This window comes from Physella acuta, unplaced genomic scaffold (genome assembly GCF_028476545.2).
Source record: "Physella acuta isolate Inbredline_101_S28 unplaced genomic scaffold, ASM2847654v3 ptg001547l, whole genome shotgun sequence".
Classification (NCBI taxonomy): Eukaryota; Metazoa; Mollusca; class Gastropoda; family Physidae; genus Physella; species Physella acuta.
The window spans coordinates 14,792-29,964 of NW_026733062.1; the positions used below are offsets into that span (position 1 = coordinate 14,792).

The 15,173-nt window shown below is 34.1% G+C and overlaps 1 protein-coding gene across 1 annotated transcript in view; it reads left to right on the top strand.

The window, feature by feature from the left end:
- The first annotated feature begins 328 nt into the window (after positions 1–328).
- LOC131928781 (uncharacterized) overlaps positions 329–15,173 on the top strand; it is a 28,602-nt gene continuing 13,757 nt past the window's right edge. Inside the window, exons 1-7 of the mRNA XM_059284909.1 lie at positions 329–4,199; positions 4,755–4,848; positions 10,473–10,521; positions 11,912–12,095; positions 12,600–12,730; positions 12,883–12,948; positions 13,181–13,285. Of these exons, the coding sequence (XP_059140892.1) occupies positions 329–4,199; positions 4,755–4,848; positions 10,473–10,521; positions 11,912–12,095; positions 12,600–12,730; positions 12,883–12,948; positions 13,181–13,285 (4,500 nt within the window). The remainder of the gene's footprint in view (positions 4,200–4,754; positions 4,849–10,472; positions 10,522–11,911; positions 12,096–12,599; positions 12,731–12,882; positions 12,949–13,180; positions 13,286–15,173) is intronic.

Sequence of the window (15,173 nt, forward strand, 5' to 3'; positions counted from 1 at the left end):
GAATTCTGAGCTACGTAATTATATCTTTTACAGACAATTAGTTCCTGAAATGCTGTACACAATCAATAACATAAATTGGCAGTTGTATTGAGCTTCATGCAAAAATTATATCGTCCGTGCTCACACGATGGCGTCTAGACCAATCTTACAAAATACAAACTTGGTAAACGAAGATGGACGGAATGAATTATTGTTTGCATCTGAAAATGGAAACGACCATACCGTAGATACTCTAATTAAAAGTGGAGCAGACGTACTTCATGTAGACGAGAATGGTTGGAGTGCTTTAATGTTTGCTTCTAAAAATGGGCACGATAATATCGTAAATATGCTAATTGAAGGTGGAGCAAACATACACTGTGTTAATAATGAAGGACTCAATGCACTAATGATAGCGTCTAAAAATGGGCGATACAAAGTAGTTGATATTTTAATAAGCCTTGGAGCCGACGTACTCTTAGTAAACGGAAGTGGTTTCAACGCATTAATTTTAGCATCTGTAAATGGACACGAGAAGGTCGTAGATGTTCTAATCAAAGGTGGAGCAGATGTTGGTCATTTAGATGTAAATGGACTAAGTGCTTTAACGTACGCATCAATAAATGGACACGACAAGGTCGTAGATATCTTAATTAAAGCTGGAGCAGACGTTCGTCATGTAAAAAATGGTTTCAGTGAATTAATGATGGCATCGCAAAATGGACACGATAAGATCGTAGAGATTCTGATCACAGGTGGAGCGGACGTTAAGTATGTAGATGAAAATGGACTGAGTGCATTAATGTGCGCAGCTCTTAATGGACATGACAAGGTCGTAGATATTCTAATAAAAGGCGGAGCAGACATACATGTAGGGGTTAATGGAATGGATGCTTTAAAGCTTGCAGCAGTACATGGACACGACAAGGTCGTAGATGTTTTGATTAATGGTGGAGCAGACGTTAATAACTTTAATCTAATGAGTACATTAATGATTGCATCCCAAAATGGGAAAGACAATGTCGTAGATGTTTTAATAAAACATGGGGCAGACGTACTTCTTGTTACTGAGGATGGTTGGAGTGCATTAATGTTTGCATCTGGTAATGGACACGAGAATGTCGTTGGTATTCTAATTAAAGGTGGAGCAAAGATAGACCATGTTAACGACAAAGGACAAAGTGCGTTAGTGCTAGCATCTCTTAATGGACACGACAAGGTGGTAGATACTCTTATACAAGGTGGAGCAGACATACACCACGTCAGTGTAGATGGATGGAATGCATTAACGATTGCAGCTTCTAAAGGGCATGACAAGGTTGCGGAGATTTTATTAAATGGTGGTGCAGACGTACGCCATGTAAACAAAAAAGGTTGGAATGCTGCAATGCTTGCATCACGTAATGGACACACCAAGGTCCTAGAAAGTCTAATTAAATGTGGAGCAGACATACACCACGTCCTTAATGAAGGATTGAATGCATTAATCATAGCATCACTCAAAGGGCACAATAAGGTCGTGGATATTCTAATTAAAGCTGGAGCAGACATAGATTATGTAAACAAAAACGGGATGAATGCAGTAATGCTTGCATTATTAAATGGACACTACAAAATCGTAGATATTCTAATGCAAGGCGAAGAAGACATACACAATGTACACGAAAATGGACTGACTGAATTAATGATCGAATCACTTAATGGACACGACGAGGTTGTAGATACTCTTATACAAGGTGGAGCAGATATAAACTATGTCATATTTGATGGATGGAATGCATTAATGATTGCAGCTGCCAATGGACATGACAAGGTCGTGGACATTTTATTAAAAGGCGGTGCAGACGTACTGCATGTAAACAAAAATCGTTGGAATGCATTAATGTTTGCATCACGTAATGGACACGAAAAAGTCGTAGAACTTCTATTTAAATACAAAGCTGACACAAAACATGTTATAGAAAACGGATTGAATGCATTAATCATCGCATCACTCAATGGGCACGAACAGGTCGTGGATATACTAATTAAAAGTGGCGCAGACATAGACCATGCAAACAAGAATGGGATGACTGCACTAATGGTTGCATCACTAAATGGACACGACAAGGTCGTATATATTTTAATTAAAGGTGGAGCAGACGTTCGCCCTGCACACCCATTTGGACTGAGTGCGTTAACGCTTGCATCACACAACGGACATGACAACGTTGTAGATGTTTTAATTAAATATGGAATAGAAAACTTGCGTGACATTGAAGTTAGAATGAATGGATTAGTGCTTTCATCGCGATATGGACACCATAACGTTGTAGATTTTCTAATTGAATATGGCGCAGACGGACAGTATGTAAACACACATTTGAATGACGCTATAATGTATGCATCTGAAAACGGACACGATAAGGTCGTAGATACTCTAATCAAACACTCAGTAGGCATAATCAATGAAGATAGATGGGGGGATTCATTAATGATTGCATCTCAAAACGGACACGATAAGGTCGTAGATATTCTAATTAAAGGTGGAGCAAGTTTTCAATATAAAAACGAAGATGGATGGGATGCATTAATGGTGGCATCTCTATATGGCTATGACAAGATCGTAGATATTTTAATTACAGGTGGAGCAGAAGTATGTAATGTAAACAATGATAAATTTAGTGCATTAATGATTGCAGCTGAATATGGACACGACAAGGTGGTAGATATTCTAATACAAAATAGAGCAAATATACATCTTGTTAAAGAAGATGGGTATGATGCATTAATGATTGCATCTCAAAACGGACACGATAAGGTCGTAGATATTCTAATTAAAGGTGGAGCAAGTTTTCAATATAAAAACGAAGATGGATGGGATGCATTAATGGTGGCATCTCTATATGGCTATGACAAGATCGTAGATATTTTAATTACATGTGGAGCAGAAGTATGTAATGTAAACAATGATAAATTTAGTGCATTAATGATTGCAGCTGAATATGGACACGACAAGGTGGTAGATATTCTAATACAAAATAGAGCAAATATACATCTTGTTAAAGAAGATGGGTATGATGCATTAATGATTGCATCCCAAAATGGGCACGATAAGGTCGTACATGTTTTAATACAATGTGGGGCAACTATAAACTATGTAAATGAAGACGGGTGGAATGCATTAATGATTGCATCCCAAAGTGGATACGAAAAGGTCGTAAACCTTCTTATTAACTGTGGAGCTGGCATACACCATGCGAAAGCAGATGGATGGAATGCATTAATGATTGCATCTCGAAATGGACACGACAGTGTCGTAAATCTTTTAATTAAAGGTGGGGCATGTATTAACACTGTGAAAGAAGATGGATGGGATGCATTAATGATTGCATCTTTATTTGGACACGTCAAGATTGTAGAAAGTCTTATCAGTAGTGGAGCAGATACACGCTATGTCACAAAAGATGGATACAATGCATTATTGTTTTCCTGTACCAAGGGACACGATCAAGTCGTAGAAACTCATATTAAACGTGGAGCAGACATACATCATGTCGACAAATATGGATTGAATGCATTAATGTTTGCCTGTAACTATGGACATGACAAAGTCGTGGATATTCTAATCAAAAGTGGAGCAGACGTAAACTACATGAACAAAAATAAAATTAACGCGTTATTGGTTGCAACTGAAAATGGACACGACAAAATCGTAGATATTCTAATACATGGTGGAGTAGATATCCATGTTGAAGAAGATGATGGGTGGGATGCAAATGCATTAATGATTGCATCTAGATATGGGCACGACAAAGTGGTAGACACTCTAATTAAAAGTGGAGCAGACATAAATTATATGGACAAAGATGGATTGAATGCACTCATGTTAGCCTGTTACAATGGACACGATAAGGTCGTAGATATTCTAATACACTGTGGAGCAGATATGCTCAAAATCAATGAGAATGGTTGGGATGCGTTTATGACTGCATGTGAAACTGGACACGAGAAAACGTTAAATATTTTTCTAAACAATCTAGCTAACGATGTATCTATGGAAAGAGGCAACATGTTGTTTCTGGTTCTGCCCACTGTGTATTTAGTCGACTTATGTTTTATTGCGTTTCAAAATGCACATACACAAGTTATTGACATGCTTTCGTTGTTCTATGATAAAACAATAGATAAAAAGAAGTCAAAATCTGCTTTCCATCACATTACTTCAAAACTTAAAACAGGTATGTGTTACATATTTCTTTTTTTAAATACGTTGGCCCTGTGTGTACAAAATGATACACATAATGGTAGATTTATATATAAACCTTATAATAATGTATGTTACATAAATTCATTGTTGATGTATGTTTGTTAATCTCACCTGACATAGCTATGGTACTTGCATGCACATTTAAAACGCTTTTTTCTACTGAAGCACTTAGTTTAGTCTCAAACCGTCGGGGAGATCTACCCTTCTCAGTAATTAATTTTAAGATAACTGAAAACTAACCTACACTGACTGTGTCCTTGTAAACTATTACTGTCATATGTATTTAAGGAGATGGGTGTTTTCAGTCTATGATTTTATTAGACAAAAAATCAAGGGAACGACCATTATAATAAATTTCAAACTGATTTTTCTTATAAAGTATAAATGTGCGAGAATTTCTTTAACATCATAGAAGATTTTGAGTTAATAGGTAAATCTATATACCTAGTTTAAAGTAGATCATTCTATTTTTAAAATTAACCTTATAATGGTTGAAGGTTTAAATACTTTTTTTTTTAAATCGAAGCATTGAGCAACTGTGGACTTACAGATCAAATACTACAAGTGCAACTTAACGATAATTTCGAAACCAAGGGACATGATCTTCACAATTGTAAACAGTAAGTATTATTTCTTTTAAAAAAAATTCTTACTTATTGCCAGTGATTCTTTATATTTTATTTTATTGTGTATATTTAATTATTGTCTATGATCATTGTCATCAGCATTCATGTATATGTTCTAAGTTTCTTTGTTCTTTTTTCATGAATGGTGAAATTGGCTAATTTAAGATAACATTGAATTTGAAATAATACTAGATCTAGGGCCTATTCGAGTAAATAAAGTATCTTAAGCAGATAGGCAACAAAAAACGTCACTTTCGTGACGAGCCAAGATAGCTAAGGTGGTAGTGTAATAGGCTACCATGCCGGTGGCACGGGTTCTAGACACATGTTAATGAATTTTTTTTTTCGATGTAAATGATAAAGTTGCCTATCGGAACTGGGCGGGATACAGGGCAGGTGAAGTAGAGTTCACCTAATGCTTTGTCCTTAGCATTTGACTTGGATAGTGTAGTCAGAGTATTATGATCGCTATGTGACAGCCGCATATCAGATCGTTTAAGTGTAGTTATTGACAGATCCACTAGACAGTATGAACACAACAAAAACTACGTGGGCTCGTCAAAAACGATCTAGGGGAGTAGACACGTAGAAATGATGTGACTCATAACTAGGCGTAACTGTCAACTGTTTAATAAGTGTACAAGTATGGAAAAATGACACTTCGTCTAACCAAAATATAATAGAAACTAAGAGTAATAGTAATAAAAAAAAATCAACTTACAGCCGTCTCACAGTTAGTGAAATAAATCTCTAAACTAGATAACAAATATCACCGATGTGGCATTGGTGAGATAATACACCTAGGAAATAATAATCATTAAAAAAGTTTTAAAAAACCCACGTTTTCTGATTGAACTAAAAAGTAGAAAATAAATACTATACATCACAATAATGCAAGCGATCACTCTACTATAAGCGATGAAAAACGTGGGGCGCCGAAGTAAAAGTTATATTACTATTGATTAGATAATACTATTGACTTTTATTAGGGAGCTTGTAGAGAGTCAACAGTATAAGAAACTGTAAGAAAAATCACGGCGCCCCACGTTTTTGATAGCTTATAGTAGAGTGATCGCTTGCATTATTGTGATGTATAGTATTTATTTTCTACTTTTTAGTTCAATCAGAAAACGTGGGTTTTTTAAAACTTTTTTAATGATTATTATTTTCTACTTTTTAGTGTTTGTCTGTTTGTTTGCATGTAAATCTTGCTATCGATTTTATCTTTTCACTTTTTTTTTGGGTAAACGAAGACAACTCGTAAAAAGACAACTCGTAAAAAGACAACTCGTAAAAAACACGTTGTGTGAATACGTTACTGACTAGAACACATCGATTTGAACCCGTGTCGAGTGGGATAGCAATCGTGTGCCCAACCACTCGACCATATCGTCTCCCCCATACTGGCCACCAGTTGTTACGTTCTGGTTGTTTGTACACAAACACAGCGTGACAACTACTCAGTAAGCAAAAAGAGGGGGAGTACCGAATCTTGTTTTCATCAAATTACAGTTACTGGGTAATGTCCCTTTTTTCCCACGTTTTTTGTTACAATTATATAGCGGTCTAAAATGATCAATAAAATGTTTCCATGGATTAATTTAGTAATAAAAACAATAGAATATTCAATTGTCATCCAAAACAAAGCTTCCCTGAAAATTTCAGCGCGCTAGCTAACTGGGAAGTGCCAGAAATTTCGATCGCAAGATTGGATTGGAAAGACAAACAAACAAATAAAAAAACAAACAGAGAAAGCAAGTTAAAGAAAACGTGGGAAAATATTAGAAACACCCAATGGCGCTAAAAAAAACACCTATAATAAGGAAATCAAATGCCGCCACAAACTAAACAACTCAAAATGGCGTCACACACACACGGCACTCTCTGGGGTCAAAAGCTGCCCTGAGATTTCGTGTTCTGTAGTTTTTATACAAGAGCAAAACCAAGGGAGGTTACTTTAATGTCGTAAGACCATTGGTCGAGGATCTGCTAAGGATCGGAACAACCAATTAAAATCTCATCACACGACGTGACGGAGGAGTTCAGGTGACCGTACAACTCTCCCAAGGTCGATACTTAAACCAAGAAACTAATTTACATAAGGACAGAAAAGACCTAATTAGGTCACAAGAGCCATGCTCGGCCGAAATATGTTTTTAATTGATAAAAAATACAATCTGAGGAACACTGGACAGGTGAACTCTACTTCACCTGCCCCATGTCTTGTGAAGTCCCGATAGGCAACTATAGCATTCACAATTTTTTAAATTTGAAAAAAATGAACATTGACATGATGTGTCTCGAACCCTTACCACCCGCATGGTAACTATTAGACTATCAACTCAGCTATCTGGGACATTCAGAAATTATACAAAATTAGTGGTATAGTTTACATAGAGAGTCCGCGAAAAAAACCTAAGTTACGCGAATAGGCACTAATATTTCAAATTAAATTTTATCCCAAGTTAGCTAGTTCCATAGTTAAGCAACCAAAGATTTATATAAACCTTGGTATTTTTAAAAAACTTTTGAAAATTTAATTGCTAATTTATTTGATGTTTAGCTGGTGTGTAAAATGATTGTATAATGATCAGGGCCGGAGTTTAAAGAGTCTAAGTAATTTCACGTCATGCTATTATTGTTGGAGTATTTGCAAACTAATTACGCGCAAAGTTATTAGAACTGCAAAGGCTTCCTTAATAGTATAAAACAAATATTATATTAAATTCACTTACCCAAAAAAATACAATATCAATACAATACATTTCTTAATTTATAACAAAATATCTATGTAAACGAATACTATAATATCGGATTTTTGTTTGTTCTTAAAATAGTATAAAACATTATTTAAAAAATATTATTTTGAAAAGTTACCTCCCTTGTTTACTTTTTCACAAACAATTGTTTATATAAGAAAATACGGCATCTAGACAAATCTAACAAACCTTATGGGCTTTTTTTCCGACGGAAATAATGTTATTCTGTTACCCTCCAGGGTCAATCTACGACCTCACAAAATATTAGGGGGATCGTTCGGCAATTTATTTGTATATATCTCAAATAAGGAGAATTTCATTAGCCGTCATTCTTAAGCCCTCGTCGAGGGCTTTGGTTCTGACCAACAGTATTTTCATAAGGCACAGTCTTCTATAAAGGTACTTGCAAAAAATTAGCCACATATACAGAGGTTAAACATTAAAATGTGTTTTGAAGTTACCCTGTTATTGACATAAAATACAAAGATTCTATATATTATATAAGTTGTTTTCGTAATATAGTTCATATAAAGAGAATTTCCCTCGCGGTCACATTTTAGTCTGCAACGAGGGTTTGAGTCAAACTGACAGTTTTTCCATACTGCATAACCTTTTATCTAGTCGCATGCTAAATAGTAGCCAGATGAACAGATGATAAGTACCCTAAAATCTTTGTTGAAATTACCCCATTATTTTTAACATAAAATAAAATGATAATAGAGGGAAATACGACTTTTAGCCAATTTCTAGATGTTTCCTGGATATGGGGAGTTTTATCTGACACGTCTATGCTTTGTTCTATCATACAATATCAAGAGAGGTCGTTCTGCAAAAGTTTTTTTTCGTAATATTGCTCATGCTGACACGTTTTAGCCCCCGTCGATCGCTTTCAATGAAACCGACAGTTTTCTATTTAGCCTACCCATTTATCTAGGATCATGCAAAAATTAGCCAGATGAACAGACGATAAGTAGGCTACCTTATAATCGTTGTTAAAATTACCCTCTGTTTTTCACATAGAATACAAAAATTATACAGGGAAATACGACTGTCTAGTTTTGATCACTTTAGAAAGTTTTCCTAGATATGCGAGTTTTTTCTGACACAAAGTATCAATTGGGATCGTTCGGCAAAAGTTATTTCCTTAATGTAGCCCATATTAGTCGCCGCTCAGTCTAGGTTAGTTTTGACCCCTCTCAGTGGACTTTACGGCCAATCGTCACTAGCGCTCGTTTTCTATTGCCCTAAGGCAGGAACCTGCCAAATTTGAAGCGCCTGATCTCTTTGCTATATATATATATATATATATATATATATATATATATATATATATAATATAGATATATATATATATATATATATATATATATATATATATAAAATGTAGGTCTGAAATAGTTTAGTATGTATAAAAACTTCGTGATAGAGTCTAGATCTAGAGTCTAGGCTGACTTAAATCTAGTTTTTACGTAGCTCCAAATCTAGATCTGTATCTAAATCAAGATCTAGAATCTGCAGCTGCCTTAAGTCTAGTTTTTCGTAGCTCTAGAGCTCGATCTAGATTTCAAATTAATAAAGTAAATTTTATAAGTTTAGGCCGAGAAAATTGTATACCTTTCACAGCGTACGTCTTGATAAGTAGATTTAAATCAAATTTGAATGAAATAGTTCATTTCTTTATATTCTAAAATTGTAAGATGACGCCTTTAGTTTGTGTTATTTCCTTAGTTTAAACATGTGTCTTGTGACGTCATTGTTTATTGCGTTCTGTCACGACAATAGTAATTTTAAAAGAAAGTGATATTTCAACGCCAACGGTAGACAAAGGTACAGATTATAGTCCAAGTTGAGACCGAACTGTCAAATCCAAAGGGATCTAAACCTACCCCTCCACGCGACACCAAATCACCTTGTCTTTCATGCATCAAAATCAAACGTGTAAAACACGACAATACACTCTTTAGTTAGAAATGTGTTTCTACATTTGAATATGCCTTTTTATATTTTCCTTCTTGAAAAAAAATTATTTTATACATTTATAATATGCACCATATTATTTTCAACAAAAGTCCGTATTTCTACCTTTTTTATATATCGCTGAATATACTGACGACTTTGTAACAAAATAGAGAGAGAGAGAGAGAGAGATAGAAAGAGATAAGTTTGCATATGGGCTTTTATATATTAGGATAAAATATCATATATTTAGTTATTTAATACATTTTAAGTATATTGTTATAAAAGAAAAGGTTTTATTATGTAGACATAATCAGAACGTGATTCACACAGCACTAGGCGTAACTAGATTGAACTGGATTGGATTTATGTCTAAAATATGCGCGCGACATTGTGTTCCTTTGATCAAACCATATGTCAGTTATAGGTGTAGTAGCTTTGACTTCATCAATGTTTGAGAATGTGTTCTTTTTCTCATAGAAGTTTCAGTTAGAATTTTTTGCTATTTAATTTATAACCTCTATTCAACAAAGTACACTCATGGTATAAAATAATCTGTATATGGAAAACATTAAATTAGTGTTTTGATTATATTGCCTAATATTATCCCTAGATATGTATGGCAAGCACGTATGAAATCGCTGAAAAAATTGGCGCCTCAAAATGCTATCTTTAATATTGTATCTTATAAGTTACTTATAACCAAAAGTAAAATTATATTTACTTTGCGTATTTCAAAATATAAGCAGATTCAACAAACAATACAACATGGTGTGTTTACGCATTCACTGTTGATAGTAAGGTAAAAGAAACATGCTTACAATTATTGCATACAAACAATTACATATTCAATCTTGTTCAATAGGCGATAATTTATGTAACAGTATTTTTTTAACATTACAGGTCAATCAGTTGTTTTTTAAAAATGTCAGCTTCTGTTCTCAATAAACAGGTAATACAAATTAATTTTTTGAAAACGGTCGTTAAGATGAACGTTGTATTTGAATGTAAATCATAGCATTTTAAGTGTAAAAAAGATTATTTTCGAAATTGCATTTCGCAAACAGTTTTTATAGCTTTAAATGTAAAGTTATATGTTACTTTTTTGTATGAGGATCCAACAAAATAATTAATTTTTAATCGGCTGAGTTAAAAACATCTTCAATAGGAAACGTTTTTGCAAAATTCAACAACTTTTTTAATGGCACAAAGATTATCAGTTATTTAAAGTTATTTATTTGCTTTACAATTTTTTATCACTGCAAATAATAAAAGAAACAAACGTTATTATTGTAAACTTTATCTCTAAAGAAAAGTGTATAGCTTATTTATTGTATTAAATTTTCAATAACAATCTAGAGTAAGGAGTACTTTTTACATGCACGTATTGAACCATTGCATTATTAGTGAAGTTCCTTTTCAAACCTGACACTCTATGGGGCAAGTGTAATAGAGTTCTTATGATAATATAAACATAACTATAAACATAACTATGAACATATCAATAACCATAACATAACTATATACATAACTATAAAATCAACTATAACCATAACTATAAACCTAACTATAAACATACATGTAAACGTAACTATAAAAATATACGTAAACGCAAACGTAAACACAAACGTAAACATAAATGTAAACACAAACATAATGTAAACATAAACACAAACACAAACACAACACAAACACAAACGTAAACGCAAACGCAAACGTAAACGTAAACGTAAACGTAAACGTAAACGTAAACGTAAATGTAAACGTAAACGTAAACGTAAACGTAAACGTAAATGTAAATGTAAATGTAAACGTGAACGTGAACGTGAACGTGAACGTGAACGTGAAGGTATACGTGAACGTGAACGTGAACGTGAACGTGAACGTGAAGGTATACGTGAACGTAAACGTAAACGTAAACGTAAACGTAAACGTAAACGTAAACGTAAACGTAAACGTAAACGTAAGCGTTGGCGAGGGTGTAGACATAGACGTAGACGTACACATACACGTACACGTACACGTACACGTACACGTACACGTACACGTACACGTACACGTACACGTACACGTACACGTACACGTACACGTACACGTACACGTACACGTACACGTACACGTACACGTACACGTACACGCACACGCACACGTACACGAACACGTTAAGAACACGAACATGAACATGAACATTTAATAAAGAAACCATGAAAATGCATAATATTTTACGGTGCGATTCATTTTATTAAATGATAATTAATCGTTTTTTTTAGATAAGATTTTTTTTTCTGATACAAATATAGTTGCAAGTTTTAAAAATTAAATATTTTTTTTCCTACTTTTAGACACCAAGCTTTGAAGAACTGCTCGACTTTGTTTCTGATATAATGTCTGAGTTTACAAGCATGAGGGTCTTCGACGCTTTACATTTCTTCATCTACCAGAGATGTTTATCGACAATTAGCTCTACTCTAAACAAGGGAGATCGACTGAAGTTTTTCTCTTCTCTTTTACAACTTAACTATATTGGTAATTAACTTTAGAATTTGCAGTATTTAGAGACATGTATGTTCTAGCAATAGAAATACGTGTTTAAAGAGTTAGTTCTAACAACATATGACGTCATTTTATTGTTTTTAAGAGAACTGCTAAATGTAAAAAACTGAATGTTATGTGCACTCATAGTTTCCTATTAGATGTTACGAGCGTGGACATTTGGTTATTATTGTAAATAAATTATGTATGACCCTGGCACTGGTATCTATCCTTTTAAACTGGTCAATTAGTATCCACTTGAGTAATTAAAATCAAGCAAATGGTTACAAATTATTTATCGTATTTTCCAGTTGCATTTTTATCGTATTTACGCCAGATGTTAATTTACTTGTAATGTCATGTATTTAAAAAAAACAGCTAATTTTGTACTTTATGTTTTACTGTGTGATAAGTTCATAATCTGCGTGGCCGTTCATGAGATATGTAGATTACAGCGACATTTGACTGTTGGAAATTATTGATGGATTTTCATTTCAGACGAGACGATGAAATACTTACAAGATGAAAACTTTCTCGATACAACAGCACCAGGTTTTACAACGCCTTTAGTCCGTGATATGTTGAGTCTTTTGTGCGATGGTAGTCATTACTCTTCAGATTTCGCTATGGTAATGGTTATTTTATGTTATATTAAAGTATCATAATTGAATAAAGAAAGACCGACACGATTAGAATAAATGAAAGAAAATAATAAAAATATATTTTCAAACATGCAAATTAAGCCAGTGTATAGTTATGTAATACATGTCTATGTATTTAGCGCTTGACCGAGTTGAACATCCTAAATATATTCACTGACTTTCTTCAATCAATCCAATATGTTCAGGTAAGATCATTCTACATGTACTTTTCTCTCGTTTATAGAATTTCTTTTTGGTACATAGGCCTACATTATACACACACACACACACACACACATACACACACACACATATATATATATATATATATATATATATATATATATATATATATATATATATATATATCATAGTTGAATAGTGTATTATTGAAATATAATTAATTGAAATACTAATAACAATACATTTTGTTTTCAGAATGCAAATACCCGATTTATTACAAAAATCGTAATCCTTACTCTACACAACATAGCACGGAGGGAAGGTGCTAAAAAATATTTTACTAGTAGCAACACAACCGAAGTAAGTTCATTTTAACATATGGCTTGATATTTTTACAGTAAAATACAAAATTTAAAGTTTTAATTTTTGTTTATGTTTGGGAACTGTGATAACCAAGATTCTGTACAACCTAGAAAAAGGTAAAATCATAACAAAAATTATTAAAATGAGATAACCTGATTAGCCAGCCGTTAACTCTATGTAATTAATCCATTTGATTTACATGCGCGTTTTTGACGCTTTGATCGAATAAAAACAGCTGTATCAATTTTAAGGTTTAATATGTAATAAACAAATCAAATAATGAAAGTTGTTCTTTTCTTATTCTTAATCCTCATCACTCCCTGTGGAGTATAGGGTAACAACAAATCTCCGCCATTCCACCCTGTCCTGGGCGAGCCACTTTAGTTCATGCCAGGTCTTGCCAGTAGCCTGCACTTCTTCTTCCATCTCTCTCCTCCATGTTCCCAGTGGTCTTCCTCTCTTTCGCTTTCCAGGCGGAGTCCACTTCAGCGTCATATTGCGGAGTTTTCTCATGCGTAGGACATGGCCCAGATATCTCCATCTCCTCACTCGAACTTCTGAAACAATGTCGTTTAATCCTGTCCTTCGCCATATTGCCTTGTTCGAGACTTTGTGGTCCCACTTTATTTTGAGGATCCGTTGGAGGGATCTTTTTTTCAAATCCTTTGAGTCGGCTCTCTCGTTCTTGTTTAGTTTCCATGACTCTGCAGCATAGAGGAGTAGGCCTACAGAACGTATATTAGACTTGTAAATCCTTATTTTAGTTCACTGCTGCAGCGACGATGATTTCCAGATCTTAGCGAGTCTGTTGAAAGCTTGTGCTGCCATTGCTATTTTGGTGGCCATTTCTTTCTCCATGCTGCCATTTGCTGATATATAGCTGCCGAGGTACATACATTCGACCTCTTCTAGCTCTGCTCCATTTGCAAAGGTCTTGAGAGCACTTATGGATTTTATTTTTATTAGCTTGGTTTTTCAGGAGTTTATCTTTAGCCCAACGCTTTTAGCAACATGCTCTATTTTTGTGGTTTTTGCTTGGATTTCTTTTTGGGCATGTGAGAGTAAAGCCAAGTCATCAGCAAAGTCACAGTCCTCTAGGTGGTTGGTAAGTTCCCAAACAATTCCTCTTGGCTTATCCTCAGTGGCTCTTCTGATAATCCAGTCTATTACCACCAGAAAGATGACAGGTGAGATAACACAGCCCTGTCTGACTCCTCTTTTTACCTTGAACCATTCACTTTGCTGATTTTCATGTCGCATATAGCTCTAGTATCTTCCATAATGATGGATGGTGGATGTTATCAAATGCTTTCAAATCTATGGTAGTTGATGTAGAGAGACGAATTTCACTCCAGATACTGTTCCACTACACTGCGCAAGACAAATATTTTGTAACAAGTTATCAATATATGTTTGTCTAGTATGTTGATAGTTGATTTTATCTTAAAATTTGAATAATATGGATCTAATGATTTTTTTTTGCCTACACTGCCCTTGGTAATATTACTTTTCATGTTTTCTCTAATTCATTTTGCCAATTATAAAACTTATACTTTATGCAAATACCAAATCCTATATTACGTGTTTTTCTTAATAAGAATCAATATGCATATTTGTTGTTATTTTTTATTCTTACGAGATTGACTTTTATAAATGTTAGAAAAACACATTGTTTCCTGGGGGACGAAATACAAAGAATGGGTCGTTATTCTCCATCTTCATGTGTCATATTCAAACATTTTATGGCACAAGACGCCAGCAGTCTAACAGTTCTTGAGTGAAGATGTATGTGGTCGACGGTTGGTCTAAATATCGATGATTACATTACACAACATTGGTCTATTTTAAATAAGAATGTCATCTATGGCATGATTTTCTACAAACA